This window comes from Phlebotomus argentipes, unplaced genomic scaffold, assembly GCF_947086385.1.
Source record: "Phlebotomus argentipes unplaced genomic scaffold, Phlebotomus argentipes genome assembly contig_5, whole genome shotgun sequence".
NCBI lineage: Eukaryota > Metazoa > Arthropoda > Insecta > Diptera > Psychodidae > Phlebotomus > Phlebotomus argentipes.
The window spans coordinates 7,689,303-7,704,033 of NW_026776165.1; the positions used below are offsets into that span (position 1 = coordinate 7,689,303).

At 37.1% G+C, this 14,731-nt stretch overlaps 1 protein-coding gene across 3 annotated transcripts; it reads left to right on the plus strand.

Moving 5' to 3' along the window:
* Positions 1-142: 142 nt before the first annotated feature.
* LOC132265584 (protein kinase shaggy-like) lies at positions 143-12,939 on the plus strand. Of its 3 annotated transcripts, none has more exons than XM_059766311.1 (7): positions 143-832; positions 2,858-3,132; positions 4,741-4,851; positions 4,931-5,168; positions 7,540-7,733; positions 9,292-9,478; positions 10,399-12,939. In XM_059766311.1, the coding sequence occupies exons 1-7, from the start codon at positions 748-750 to the stop codon at positions 10,659-10,661; spliced, it is 1,353 nt and encodes a 450-aa protein (XP_059622294.1). In that variant the 5' UTR covers positions 143-747; the 3' UTR covers positions 10,662-12,939. The 3 variants fall into 3 exon arrangements, with proteins under 3 accessions (XP_059622294.1, XP_059622296.1, XP_059622295.1); XM_059766312.1 differs by lacking the exon at positions 143-832 and adding an exon at positions 1,058-1,116; XM_059766313.1 differs by lacking the exons at positions 9,292-9,478; positions 10,399-12,939 and adding an exon at positions 8,106-8,605.
* Positions 12,940-14,731: the final 1,792 nt, after the last annotated feature.

A 14,731-nucleotide genomic window follows, 5' to 3' on the forward strand; every position in this document is an offset into this window, starting at 1 on the left:
GAGGAATGGTGAAAGGTACCCCAATTTTCATGCTCTCTTTGAAATTGCCGCCACTTTCCACCTCACGGCGACTGTGGCGAAGAGCGGCGAGCGCAGTGGTGAGATGGAGTGGTGGAGGCGACAGGCAATGGCGACTGCTAGAAAAGTGGTGAGTAGTCCAACAGGGAGACATGGTGAGTGAGGCAGAAAGTTGGAAAAATTTTGTGGAAATTTGTGCGTGAAAAAGGCTGCAAGAGCTAGTGGAAAATGTTCAAGCGTGTGTAGAAGGAGGCACAGTAGTGATTTTATTGTTCGACAGTGTGACTTTCTGTGTGGAAAGTGGCGAAAAATTGTTGCGAAAATCCTTTTCAAAATCGATAACTTGCTTTTTGGAAATTCTCTCTCACGCACACACACACTCCGCGGGTTGGCAGGAATTGAGAGCGCACTGAGGGCGCTGCGAGACTGGGCGGAAAGAGTGAGAGGGCGACAAGAGACTTTGCAGTGTGGAGGACGGTGTTGAATTGTCCAGTGAAGAAGATGATAGCAAATTGACGGTCTTTGTGGCTTTTGACTTGAGAACAGCCTTCGAGAAAAGGAACACCAAGAGCGCGCGCGCCCTCCACAGAGAGGGAGACGAGAGCCCGACTGTAGGCCGGGCACTTTGACACAGAGGCACACACCGCACACGCAGCAGCGAAGCGCCCCAGGGACGCACGCACGCGAGGCTCCGAGGGCGAGGACAGACTTTTCAGCGAGACACCAACCATGAGCGGACGACCACGGACAACTTCCTTCGCCGAGGGAAAGCAGCCGCCGGCGAATCTGGTGCTGGGCGGCGTCAAGATCAGCAGTAAGTATCCCCTGTAGCGCCCCACGCGTGCCCCACAAATCGCCCCTGAAAAGTGCGAGAAAGCCCCGCGCCACCAGCGACACTCGGTGGCCATCTTTTTCTCTCTCTCCGTGACTTTTCAAAGATGGACGACTCGGGTTTTTGTGGCTGCAATGCCGAGAGATGTGTCAAAATGCTCTCGCCCGATCAGGCGGCACAATCTCGCGACAGTCGCGGAAGAAACACAGTGGGCGACATGTCGCGGGAAGAGGAGGAGAATGACAGTGACTCCAGCTGTGACTCCAGTAAGACACCCGGCCGCGGGGCGCGCTTTCACCAGCGCTGCGGCGCAGTTGGCGTGAAGTGTGCCCCCCCGGAATTTGTACGTGAAGTGTGTGTGTATGCGGAGTGTGATGGCCAGGAGTGGCCTGAAGCACTCCGCGTTGCGGGGCTCTGTGCGATCGATTCTCTGGCACTCGATCGCACGCTTGTGTGGCCAGGAATCCTCACAAGAACCCCCATCGGGACAGAGAGAGCACTCCACACGACAAGATACTGTGCAAGGGAGATTGACTGATAAGGCACGATAAGGTTTATTGTCTCACTATCAGTGGTTTTTCGCGGCGAATCAGTGACAATGGCCAAGAGAAGTGATTTCACACATTAAATTCCCGCTGTCTTTGGGAACTGCCGAAGGAAAAACACATTCTAATTGTCATTACGCGGATTCGTGGCCGCTCGAATTTTCCACACAACTTAGATTAGGCCAGAATATTGGGTGGGAAATTCTGCAGTGACAGACAAGAGTTGCGCATTCCTCGCGTCAGGGCATTTTTACTGGCAACTAACACAGGAGAAAGAAAAACTGCATAAATTGGGGACAAACACACAGTTTAAAGGGTATTGTGGAATTATTTTGTTTTCAGCGCGATTTCCTTATTATTTCTCAATACAAAGTCACAAACAGTTCTAAGAGAGTTGCTTGAGAAGTTCGTGGGCTTTTTTTGGAACTTTTTATTGTCTAATAAATTCATCTCAATTTTGCTCCTTTAATTGAGATTACTTTCACGATTTACAAATTGACTCAACAAGAGTTTAGACATCATTTTTTGAAAATATTTTGAGTACAACTCTATCATTAGAATCCTTAAAGTTCTTTCAGTGCAAAATTATGAACAAATTGACGAAATTAAAAGCTTTTTCCGTTGTTGATTTCCTTTATTTTATTAGAATTTAACATATGTGAAAATGAAAGTTGAATTGTAGGGACATTTTGTTGAAATGTTTCACAAAATGTACCAAAATAGTAACAACTCAGAAACGCTGTAATTTAATTACTTCTCTACAACAATGTCGGATGCAAGAGAAGAACAATATTTAGGTTGAAGTTTATTAAACAAATTAACATGGTTGTTTCATCGTTTAAAAGGGTAATTTTACTGATGATAAAATAGATAAACCATTGATTTCTTATTAAGAATATCTTCATATTTGCCTTAGTGTTTTTAAACAGTCATACTTATTATTAATTGCTCAGTTAATGAATACACAAAGATGATGATAAATTGATCTCTTCTTTGACATCAGATATTTTAATTCAAGTCACTTCTTTCATTCCAAACACTCCAAATGAAGATTCCTTCGATTGTTTGCTATAACTTTAGAGCTGTTTTTTTTCTGAGAGATTCTGTTTACAACTCGTCCTGTGCGGTCAATTAGGCAAAATGATGAGAAATTAGCTACGAATATGAGTGTTTGGAGCTGACAAGAAGAGAAAAAACAGGTAGTTTGTCCAGGAACTCGCGCATGGCATTTCAAAATGATAAACGCCTTTTAGCGAAATTGCACTCTGTGATTTATCAGTTTGGTGCTGACGTTGAACAGAATCAAATCGCAATTAATCCATTCCCTGGTGCAATTAACCCGTAGAATTGATGTCGCTGAAGACGCTTTGGGAATTTCTCAGGGGTGGCGACAGAGGTGAATGCCTCAAGTCGATGCCATGGCGAGGTATATGTAGTGACGTTGATCTCTTGTGTCGCGCAGGCAAGGATGGCTCGAAGGTGACGACGGTGGTGGCGACGCCGGGCCAGGGGCCGGACAGGCCACAGGAGGTCTCCTACACGGACACGAAGGTGATCGGCAACGGTAGCTTCGGCGTGGTGTTCCAGGCCAAGCTCTGCGACACGGGCGAATTGGTGGCCATCAAGAAGGTGCTCCAGGACAAGAGATTCAAGAACCGCGAATTGCAAATTATGCGACGATTGGAGCACTGCAACATCGTCAAACTCAAATACTTTTTCTACTCGAGTGGCGAAAAGGTAAGGAATGCCTCTTTGCACTACTGAGTGTGTGTGTTATGTCTTTTGAATGGTGATCAAGAATGTTTTCCTTGCACCGCAAAAGGGTGGCAATTTGATTGAATAACCGCACCGCGACGGAGTTTATGAGAGAGCGCTTGGTAAGGAAAAAAAAATCAATGATGTCAAATCAAATATAAGCTGAAAATAGTCGATGACCAGTGCCAAAAAAAACCATCGATATTCTTTCTCCTGTCACACACCTTCCCTTTCATGCTCAAATTGTTGCTTCTCTCGCCTCGTGGCTCTGCAATTAGGCGCCAATTGGCATTATGCACACATTGCTTGTATTCCACTGGGATTCTAATGCGAAGGCACAAGTTTGCTAAATCTTGTCCGACCTCATTTGAAAAAAAAAGCTCTTAGCTCGAATGATTTGGTTTATTTAACAAACGAAATATGATTGATATATGATTGATTGGTTCTAAATTTATTCAGTATAAAAATACAAATTTGAACATTTTCATTAATGGACATTAATTATTTATCAATATAAAATTGGGACCTATTCATCAAGGATAAGCCAAGATATGCTATACAATATACTATAAAATACGAACTCTGCCTTAATATAGAAAACTGTAAAAGGGTTCCAATGTAACTTGATAATGAAACGTCAAAATCGCAGATTTTATTAGCATTGTTAACTCTTAAAATGGTTAAATTTTATATGATATGAATTCTAACTACAAAACTACATATATAATGTCGATACTAATCACAATGAAGTACTTTTAATATAAATTTGGAATTGCTGAAAGATGCCTTTTAGGCTAAAGATGACTCGATTTGAGATGAATTTTGTCAAAATCATGCGAAATATCTGGTAAATTGAGAATTTGTGGTTTTTCCACAGACTTTTGGTACATTTAACACAAAAAGTAGACATTTAAAGCAATGAATGTGAAGCAGAATTAAATTCTTTAAAGATGCACAGAATGTGAATTGATGCATGCTGCAAAGCGAAGGTACACAATTTGTCATTTGCATGGATATTGCAGCATGTTTTTGCAGTGCGTCGTGTAAAGCTGTGGAATTTCTGTGCGAGTCCAGCAAACTGTTTATTCCAATTTCTGAAATGATGGGACTTTTTTCTGTTTAACTGATGATGAATTTTAGCGTGAAATTGCGACGAAAGTGGCGGAAAGAAAATTAAATGAAGTGTACTTTTTCCCTTGGGCGGAAAATCCATGCACAAATCCTCTGGTTATCAAATATTGTTTACTGCAGGACAGTGAGAAATTCCTTTGGCATGAGTGATTTTTCATGATGGTTGTGTAAGCGCTGAAGAGCGACGCAAGAGAATGTGCTGTGAGAAAGTGTACAATATTTTCCAAGAGAATAGAAAAATGTATATTTGTTCGAAGGCAAAAAGAGAAGACGGAGTATTTTTCACGTCTCTTTTCCCTGTGCAAATGATTTGTCTAAATTTACCACACATACTTTTTAGCACTTTAAATTATAATTACATCTTCTTCTCTTCCCTTTTCTACGCCTCGTCGCCGGACACGCTGTTGGACCTCATCTCGCGCCTCGATGTGTGCTGCATCCAAACGTGCGCCATCGCAGAAGGATGAAGTCTATTTAAATTTAGTATTGGAGTACATCCCCGAGACAGTCTACAAAGTGGCCCGTCAATATGCCAGAAATAAGCAGACCATACCAATCAACTTCATAAGGGTGAGTGAGAGAAAGAGATCCTGAGGATTGATTGTGTGTTGCCGCGGATTAATAATTGAAACTTGTGTTCTCTTTGCAGCTCTATATGTATCAATTATTTAGGAGTCTTGCATACATACACTCGTTAGGTATTTGTCATCGTGATATTAAGCCACAAAATCTGTTGCTGGACCCTGAAACGGCTGTGTTGAAATTGTGCGACTTTGGGAGTGCTAAGCAGTTAATTCAAGGAGAGCCAAATGTCTCATACATTTGCTCACGCTACTATCGTGCTCCAGAACTTATTTTTGGCGCCATCAATTACACTTCGAAAATCGGTGAGAGAATATTCTCTATCGTTACATTGCTTTTCATATTTTCTCCATTTTCTCGCTGTTTCGTGGTGTTGTGCTATAAATGCCTCTCTTGTAGCACAAATATCTATGCAAATCAGCTGATTTTACCAGCAATTCTCATTTATATGGCAGAGGACGTGAAAGAAAAAAGGGTTATGAAAGAGGGGCGGCTTTGGATGCCCCATTAGGTGCATTGAAATTTCTTTCTGTGTCTCTAAAGGTGTGATGATGTATAGAACAGCATTTTGATGCTAAGACATTCCAAGATGCAAGGTTAATTGTGATATAATTGATTAGCAGTCACGTGAATTGGGTATTTCTGTGGGTTTTATAATGTGTATAGGAATTAAACTTGATCATTTTTCTCTCTCTCTCTTTCTTTCTTTCTTGAATCTTGGCGTGTATTGTGATTTGCATGTCAAAGAAATATTGCAGCATCGTATGTCAAAGATGGAATTTACCCTGAGAGAAAGGTAGAAAGGATGGAAAATAGAAAAGAAAATGCCAGAATTTAATTCATATACTACTACTTTCATTCTACTTTGAATTTCTCAACTTTATCAAACTCTCACAAAGTTTAAGTTCGCTTTTCAATGTGTTTTCTAGAGATTCCTCAACAATATTGCCGAGGTCGCTCAAACACATTGCACATGTGTTGTGCAATTGCAAAATGGGGGAAGAATCGTAAAATTTTGCAAATATTGTTAGTAATACATATAACAAGAGTTCCATGAATCCCCATGTAAAAGTCTTTGTGGCATTTGAACCACAAACGACGCAATTCTATTAAAAATGCCCAAGAGGGAAATTCACTGGTCATTCATTACAATACACACACACACCAACATTCCTGGTGAAATTCCTGCGAGAGTAATTTGTGTTTTATCAAAAATGTGACTTTTTCTGCAGAGAGAGAGAAAGAGAGAGACATTTGTAAGCTGTCCATCCGAAAGTGTATCTCATAAGTTATTTCTCAATGAGATATGATTACAACAAAAATATTAGTTTATAATGTTTATTTTCTCGCAACGCTTGGCTTGATGTTGTTTTCCAACTTGGCTCATTAATTTTTTTTTTTGTGAGCATGAAAGTGTATGTTTTCATTATATGTGTGTTGGATTCACTGTGTTCACAAGTAGGGACAATTGAGCAAATGCTACCAAGTGAAATGTACCACTGGAAAATGGTCTATTTCTGTGGAAAGCGCACATACATTTTCCTGTGTCGATTTCACGATTGGCAGGAAGAGAATTGCGAGAGGAAATGTTGTGTTGATTAAGATGAAATTGGTGCATTCTTCAAAGTTATGGCTTCATTTGCTCAGCGGAGATTTGAATTGATATGTGGGGTTGAATTTGACGAACAATCTGTTTGAGGATAAATGTGCAAAATGAACATTTGTCTTTGCGCTTTCGAAGCTGCAAACCAGTGAATGCAATGTTCAATTAATTTTCGCCATATAGCAGAGCACGCAATAGTTTGAAATTACTGTGAAATAGTTCATTAGATGTCTAATTTCTAATACTACAGTTTGTCTCTTCATTCAACATTCTGACATTCTCAAAGCAGGCAAAATTATAAGAGACTGTGAAATGTTAATTCAATTAATGTAGAAATACGACTGAATTCAACTTTGCAATCTTATCTTATAATAACAGATGTAAATATATTGAATTGAAAACAAGATTTGAAAAGACAGATCTTAAAATCCAAGTGAAAGGCAAGAAAATCGTTAGTAATTGCTCTAATTACTATATTTCTACTTCTTTATAAGTACAAATTAATTAAATTTTGCTCAATTAAACGCATTTAATTGTAGAAAATTGCCATTATAATTTCATTACTATTTTCTTAATATTTATTATGTCTCTACCGTGAAACTTTTAAAATTGCATGTAATTCATTTGAAAAATTTGAGGAAATTGAAGAAATTTGAAGTTAGAAACAATCCTTTTGTGTCTTTATGAGGTGGAAAATGTTTTGAGAACTCCAAATAAAAGGAAAAATGGGAAGTTCTGTGTTAAATCTTGTAGGAAATGTTTTAACTTCAGAAATAAATGGAATTTAACAAATCACAGCAAATCTCATGCAAATCTTATCATTCTGTTATAGCCGGAAATGCTTTTTAACTGCTTATTATTTTATCATATCGGAAATCTTTTGCGACAACAATGAGTTAAGATCGTTAAGATGAATGATGTAAAATTGCATAGGATCGATAATATAATTTAGTGTTATTGTGAAGTGAAATTAGTTTGTGACTTTCCATTAGAGAGTCTCGTCAAGTCTGTAAATGTGGTAACTTTGAATTGTGTATTGATTGCTTCTGCTCTTCTCCCCGTGTCAATTGCAGATGTGTGGAGTGCTGGATGCGTGCTGGCGGAGCTGCTTCTGGGCCAACCGATATTCCCTGGCGATTCGGGCGTCGATCAGTTGGTGGAGATTATCAAAGTACTGGGAACACCGACTCGAGAACAAATTAGAGAAATGAATCCAAACTACACAGAATTCAAGTTTCCTCAAATCAAAAGCCATCCATGGCAGAAGGTGAGTGAAGAGTTTCGCTGAGTTTGAGTGGGGTTTTTTTTTCTCTCTACATAATTTGCATCTCAGACAGAAGACAACAAAGTCAGTTGAATGTTGTTTAAGGATTCCACACACAGAAAACAGATGAAGGAAGTTCAGGACAAAAAATTGTTTATTATCATTTTACACTGCTCAAGTCACAGGGAGAGAGAGAGAGAGAGAGAGAGAAGAGGATGGATGAATAATTTATCTCTTTTTGTTTTCACTCTTATCATTGATAAGATATTTTCATTTTTGTATTTGTATTTTTACCTTTTTGTTTTCTCTCTTTTTCTATTTCTATCTGACTTCTTGTATCCTCAAATCAAAAAAAAACACGTGTATCTTATTCAGGACGACGAAAACCAAGAAAACAGTGAAATCAACACTCATTGCTTAAACGACTTAACTTCGTTTCAGCTGTTACTTGAGCAAATGCAGCTAAATACACCTCCATCCACTGAACAACAGTGCAAGAGAGTAAGAAGTTGGTTTTTTCATTTCTTTTTCACGCGTTTCATTTACTATTTTTCCTAATCAGTTTTCTTCTTTCTAAAAAAAAAAACCAAACACTGATCGCAAACTCACTGACGTTGTAAAAGTGGAAAGAGTTCCAAACTTCACATTTTTGGTTGTTATTTTTTTTATCTGCATTTTTTTCACAACCGAGAAAGAAAAAAGAGAATTTTTGAGATAGTATTTTTTTTGTCTTTTTACCAGGAAAAATGTGGCAGAAAATTACTTTTGACATAGATGTTTTTTCTCTAATTAATCTACTTAAGAGCTAGATAGGACTAAAGTGCGATACAGTTGATTAAAAAAAAAGAAAAGAAAGGGAGAAAGATAGGGAAGAAGTGTGCCAAAAGAAAGAGAAAAAATCAACTCACCAACAATCTAACAAACAACTTGTACTTGTCCAAGGAGTTTCTGTTTTATTTTCTTTTGCGTTTGCAAAACCGTGGCAATGTTGAAAGGATGAATGAGTGTTGAGCGTTTTTTTCCTGGCATTTGTTTTATTTATTTTTTTCATTTTGTGTACAGAAAGGATAAGGAGAGGGAGAGAAAGATGGTAAACATGCTGAGGAGGCTGGAAGCAAAAGAGGAGATTCCTGTGACAGTCTGTGATGTCGTTTTGCATGGGAAAATGTTTGATCTACTGACACAATTTCTTTGACCCTGTTTTCGTTGTCTGATTCTGTTGTATAATGTGTATAAAAAAAAACAGTGGAGAGAGAGAAGGAAAAAAAAACAAGGAAAGAAGAGATATGAATTATTTGAGCTTTACTTATTTTCTTGCCAATTGTAAATGAGATGTGCAAATGAGAGAAAGACGCTATATATTTTACACTGAGAGAGAAAAAAAAGTGAAGTGTGGGTGAATATTCAAGACTCTGCAGAAACAGCTCAAGTGATGAAAGAAAATATAAAATATGTCTTATGACATGAAGATATAAAATAGTTGATCAATTTAAATATTTCACTATGTTTTGCTAATTTAAATTCTTCTTCTTTCTTTCCATTCATTGCCGTGCACGCGAAGGTTTTCCGTGCTCGCACACCTCCGGAGGCGATTGGCTTGGTGTCGAGATTACTGGAATACACTCCGAGTGCTCGCATTACGCCTCTGCAGGCCTGTGCGCATCCGTTCTTCAACGATCTAAGGGAGTGCAGCCAGCGACTCCCCAATGGAAATGAGCTGCCGCCTCTGTTCAATTTCACAGAACACGGTGAGTACAATGGAATCAAGTAATTAGCTCACCTACTCGAGTCAATTTAATATCCGTGAAACAGCATCTCTCTCTCTGTCCATCGAGAGTAAACAGCGTCTATTAAGGATTGACCCCATTTGCTAATAAATGCGATGAAGTGGAAAAGGAATAGTTAAGGCTTTCATATTTCTCGGATATTAATTCTATTTATATTGGAGACTTCAGTGTAAAGAGCACTTCTTTTCAGGGATTTCAGCTTTTTAATCCCTGAGCGTAAATGCACATATTTCTATATGGACTAGTTTATATTGGATTTTAATCATCAATTCGCATTGTTCATGGGTTCCGAGGAAAGCTATTGTCCTTCTTATGCTTAGCATTTTAGTAAGTTGATGCAATTTCTGCTGTTGAAGATAAACTTCAATATTTTTTTTTTAGTGAATTGATGAATTTTCTTTCAATTGTAATAGAACTTCACCTAAAATTCTGAGTTTAATGAAATCAGATATACAAATCACACTTTTTTTTAACGGGGTTGGGTCATCTTTTGGCTGAAAGATGTGTTTTTTTATGCTCTTTAGTGACTCACATTTTTCATTAGTCTGTGACGTTACGTTGCATTTTGATAGAACATCAGCATATTATAGACCAAATTGCACTAAGAATGCCACGTCGATGGCATAGAATGGGAGAAAAGTATTGCGATGATTCATATTGAGATATTTCTCAGATTGTTCTGAATGAAGCCATAGAAGAGTGTAGAGTTTTGCTACATTTCCAATTGTTCGTTGTTTATCTGAACATTATGGGTGCTTTGCGGTGTTTTTGACAATAAATGTGTGGTTTCATTAAATTCCACTGTGCGTCGTGTGGGGAGAAATTCAAATGAAAATGCATTGCCAAACAGAGTGATCAAAGTGTTTTGTTGTCCTTTGCAGAGCTCTCGATTCAGCCGAGTTTAAATGCCCAACTGCAGAACGCTCAGCCGCAGCAGCAGGCTATTGTGAATGACCACGGGGCCGTGGCGACGGGATCGAGTCAAGTGGCCGGCGGCTCGGCGCTGCCGCAGGGTGAGAGCCAATCGATAGCGCAGCACGTGACGGCGTCGAGTGGCGGCGACATCTCCGCCGCGGTGGCCAGCGACGGCGCAGCGTCCAGTCAAATGGGCATGGCCAACATCCAGTCGACGACACTGGGTTAATGCGGCGCTCTGGAGGATGTCACGTTCGCGCGGCGATTTCTGTATGCGTTTCTCTTTTTGTGTTTGAAACTTTTAAACACCGTGTCCACGATGGAATGCTGTGGGGCGCTTTTAACTGATAGAGAGGGTGAGAGAGAGAGAGAAAGTGAGGGATGAAAGAGGGGAGAAATTGAGATTCGTGTTTATGGCAGAAGAGGAAACACTGTGTAGACAATGTGTGGAGAATTCTCCTCTCACAGCACTTTTAAATGAGAATTCTTCCCGGGCGCGCGTCCTGTGGGCTGAGAAGGAAGAGGATGAGAAGGAGGGGAAAGGAGGTGAGGGAGTTTTGAGAATTTAATGATTTAGAGAAAAAGAAACATTAGGGTGTAAAATGCAAATTGTAGACGAAGTGTGTGTGCGCGTGAATGAGAGCGAAAGGTGAACACAAGAATATGTAGATTGATTAATCAGTGGTAGATGAAGAAAAAGTATGTTATATTCAAAATTATTTTTCATATAAAACCAAGACATTGAAGGGGGCACGCAAAGAAAGGACCCGCAAAATATTCATAGCAGCTTCAAGTGGTGAAATCTTAATGATTTTTTTGATTGCGAATGGGAGAAGTGTGAAAATGGATATTGCTGAGAGAAAGAGAGAGAGAGAGAGAGAGAGTAAAAGATACATAATTACTAAAATAGTAATGAATACATATTATGGTAACGTAAAATTGCGATAATGTGACAGAGAGAAAGAGAGAAGTAATCATGGAATTAGCTCCAAAAGATGAGATAAAAACAATGCGTGCTAATAAACTGTAGTAAGTTTGTTGTTATAATTGTAACTATTATACTTATTGATCAGATATGATAAATGAGAGAAAGGTGGGAGAGGGAGAGAGAGAGAGAGAGGAACCTATATAAATATTAAACGGAAGGAGTAAATCTAAAATTATAGTCGGTTTATAAACGAGAAAATGTGGACAAAAATAGTACTTGAAGAGAGAGAGAAGGAGAGTTTATTAGTTTGCTTCTTCCTATACTTTTTCTTTTTATTATCCACCCAATTAGACTTGAGCAGTCCTTGTAAGATGAGAGGATAAAAGAAACTAATTTAGAGAACAAACCATAACTTGTATGTCGGCGTAATTCCTAAAAAAAAGAAAAAGAAAACTCCCGTTTTACACATAAAAATTTATATAAATATTAAAGAAAATGAAAAGCATATAAATATATTATGAAACAAACATTATTTGTATATTTGTTTAGTGAAAGATAAAACAATGGCAAAATTAATCTCTCAAGTAAAATTAATACACTTTTAGAGGATAATAAAATCACCCAGAAAAAAAGTCTCCCTTTTAATATCACGGACAGCAAAGTAGAAAAGATATTAAAGAAGGAAAGAATGTGAGATGGAAAAAAAAATATATTTAACTTGAACAATATTTTTCAAGGTTTCTTTATATCCATTTTAAGGGTTTATATTCTAATTGTTGTGTAAATTATTCAGTGGAGAAAGAAAAAGAGGATAAGAAATTATCTTGAGAGAAGTATAATTGATTATATTATGGAGTTTTGTCTCTTAAATTGTAAATAGAGTTCTTTTCTTCAATTGCAGAAGGAGTATAAATCGTAATTATTTGTATACATTAAAATATATTTTATTTTAGAAGTATAAAAAAAGTGGGAAGAAAACACAGAAAACCAGAATGGGAAAAATAGTGAATGTCAGACTAAGAGAAAAAATAAAAACAAGATGTTGTATTAATCATTTTAGACAAGAAGTGCGTGGCTGCGGAGAAGAAAAGAAATAGATTATAAATGTGTTAGATAAAAAGAAAGTATATTAATGGGGAGAAAAATTTATCAATATATTCAAATGAACAAATTATCAAAATGGAATGTCCGTGCTTTTTCTCAATATCTTTTACTATATATTTTTTTTAAAGACACTTATATTTTGTGAACGGAAAAACGGTCAAAACCATGGGAAACATTTCGATTTCTTTAATACTTTTTTTTTAAATAGTGAATAAAAAGAATATCCATTAAAAGATAGGATAAAAATAGAGATGATGAGAAAAAAGATGTGACAGAAATGATTGAATCGGTTTAATAATAACCCTTTTAAGTAAATTTTAGAGAGGGAGAGAGAGAGAGAAAAAAGAGAAACAAATTAGGTGACCAAACACGTAAATTAAGTTGTAAATTTTAAAGTCATTGAATCATTGTCTCTTTAACAACACAAGATTAACTATGCGTGTATGAAAAACATGGGGGAAAAACTTATTAACAAGATAAAAGAAGGAAAAAAAATGAGTGGAAAGAGAAACCAAAAAAAATGTATGTAAACGAGACGAGCAGGTCTCAATTATCATCAAAATTAAGTAAACAAGGAAACAAATTATATGGTAAAAAAAAAAGTACTTTAGTAGAGAGATGTAAAATGATGAAAAAAAATATCTACTTACGCAAGATTTGCATGGAGATAATGGAGAAACATATAGCAAAATTTCTGTTGTAATTAAATTTATAATGAAAGATAAAGAAAAAAAACCAATCTAGATCAAATGAATACTCTGAACAGCCAAGAGGTTTGCCGAAGGATTCATGAGAGTGCGAGCGATCCTCATTTGGCACACTTCTTCTTCCTCACTGAGTATACGGAGAATGTGGGAAGAAAAACAATCATGGCGAACACTTTTCCGGGCGCTTTAGTTTCTCATCGCAGCACTCAAATGGGCGGAGCATTTAAGTGGGCGGAGCTTCAGATGGTGTTTTTCTTGTCCCAAAATATTCCACTAAAGAGAGAAGGAGTGACTCAAAATCAAATTGTGACCGTTGAAGCTCCGAACAAATCACTGATCAGAAACAAATTTGATTCCAAAGAAACCAAATATTGGATGTAGAATCACAAAGCTGTTCTGTTCAATTGTGAGCGCTGTGCAATGGGAATAAAGTCGCTAAAAGTAATTGTAAAAAGATATATAATATTTTTGAAGAAAAACAAAAACAGCAGTAAACAAGCATCCCCTTTTAAGAAGTATTCTCTAAAGAAAAAAAAAATACTAGAAAAAAGAATCACAGAACAACTAAATGTATAGAGAAATTATTTAAAGAAAAGTACTAATTCCAATTGATATAATTTTAGTAAGAGAGAGAGAGAGAAAAAAAGGAGAAAAACGGTAGAAAAATTGACATCTCAATGTAATAAAGAGATAACTTTTATCAAATAATATTTCGCACTGATGAAAAGGCGAAGAGAAGAGAGAATTTATATACAAAAAAAAGAGAGAGAAATAAGAGATTTCCTGATTTCTTTTTCGAAGCTTTTTCAACTCACATGAGATCAGTTTGATGCAACTAAGAAATGTTATCGCACGCCAATTGCATGAGATTTATACGATTAAACAGTCAAGATCTTATATTGGTTTTCTTTTCAAGCCCTCCAATTTCTTCAGACTTGACGAAAGCCAATCTCTGTTTTCTGCTCTGTATAAGAATGAATCTAAATACACTCTAAATAGTAAATACAAGAAACCATTAGATATTTGTGAAATTGTAGACACAAGAGAAGAAGAAGAAGAAGAAGAGAAAATTTACATTTTTGAAAGCCCTTTAAGAAGAATAACACTCAGATAAAAAAACACTCCCAAGTCAGTTTAGGAAGATACAGAGAAAGGATAACTGAGAAAAAACACGCGGAAATAAACAATTAAGAGATATTCATAGTTAAGGCGGAGAAGAGAAAGTGAGGGAGAAAAAGCATGATGTGAAAAAGAGAGAAAGAGAGAAAGCAAAAAGGGAAGAAGATCCTTTCAGATTTTTTTCTTATCTCTGTATATAAAAAAAGGAGGATAAAACGTATGGAAAACAGATGAAAAAAAAACGGTGAAAAAAAAGCCCAACAAAAAAAAGTATAAGATATGATTAATGACATAAAATATTTATATTTCACTTTAGTTATTAATTAAAAACAAGAATAATAATGCAATAAAATAACGTTATCCGTTTCATCATTTTGCCTCGTCTTTCCCTCGTTCAGAACACCGCGCGCGCGACACGAAAATGGGTTGAAAGTCTGCTGA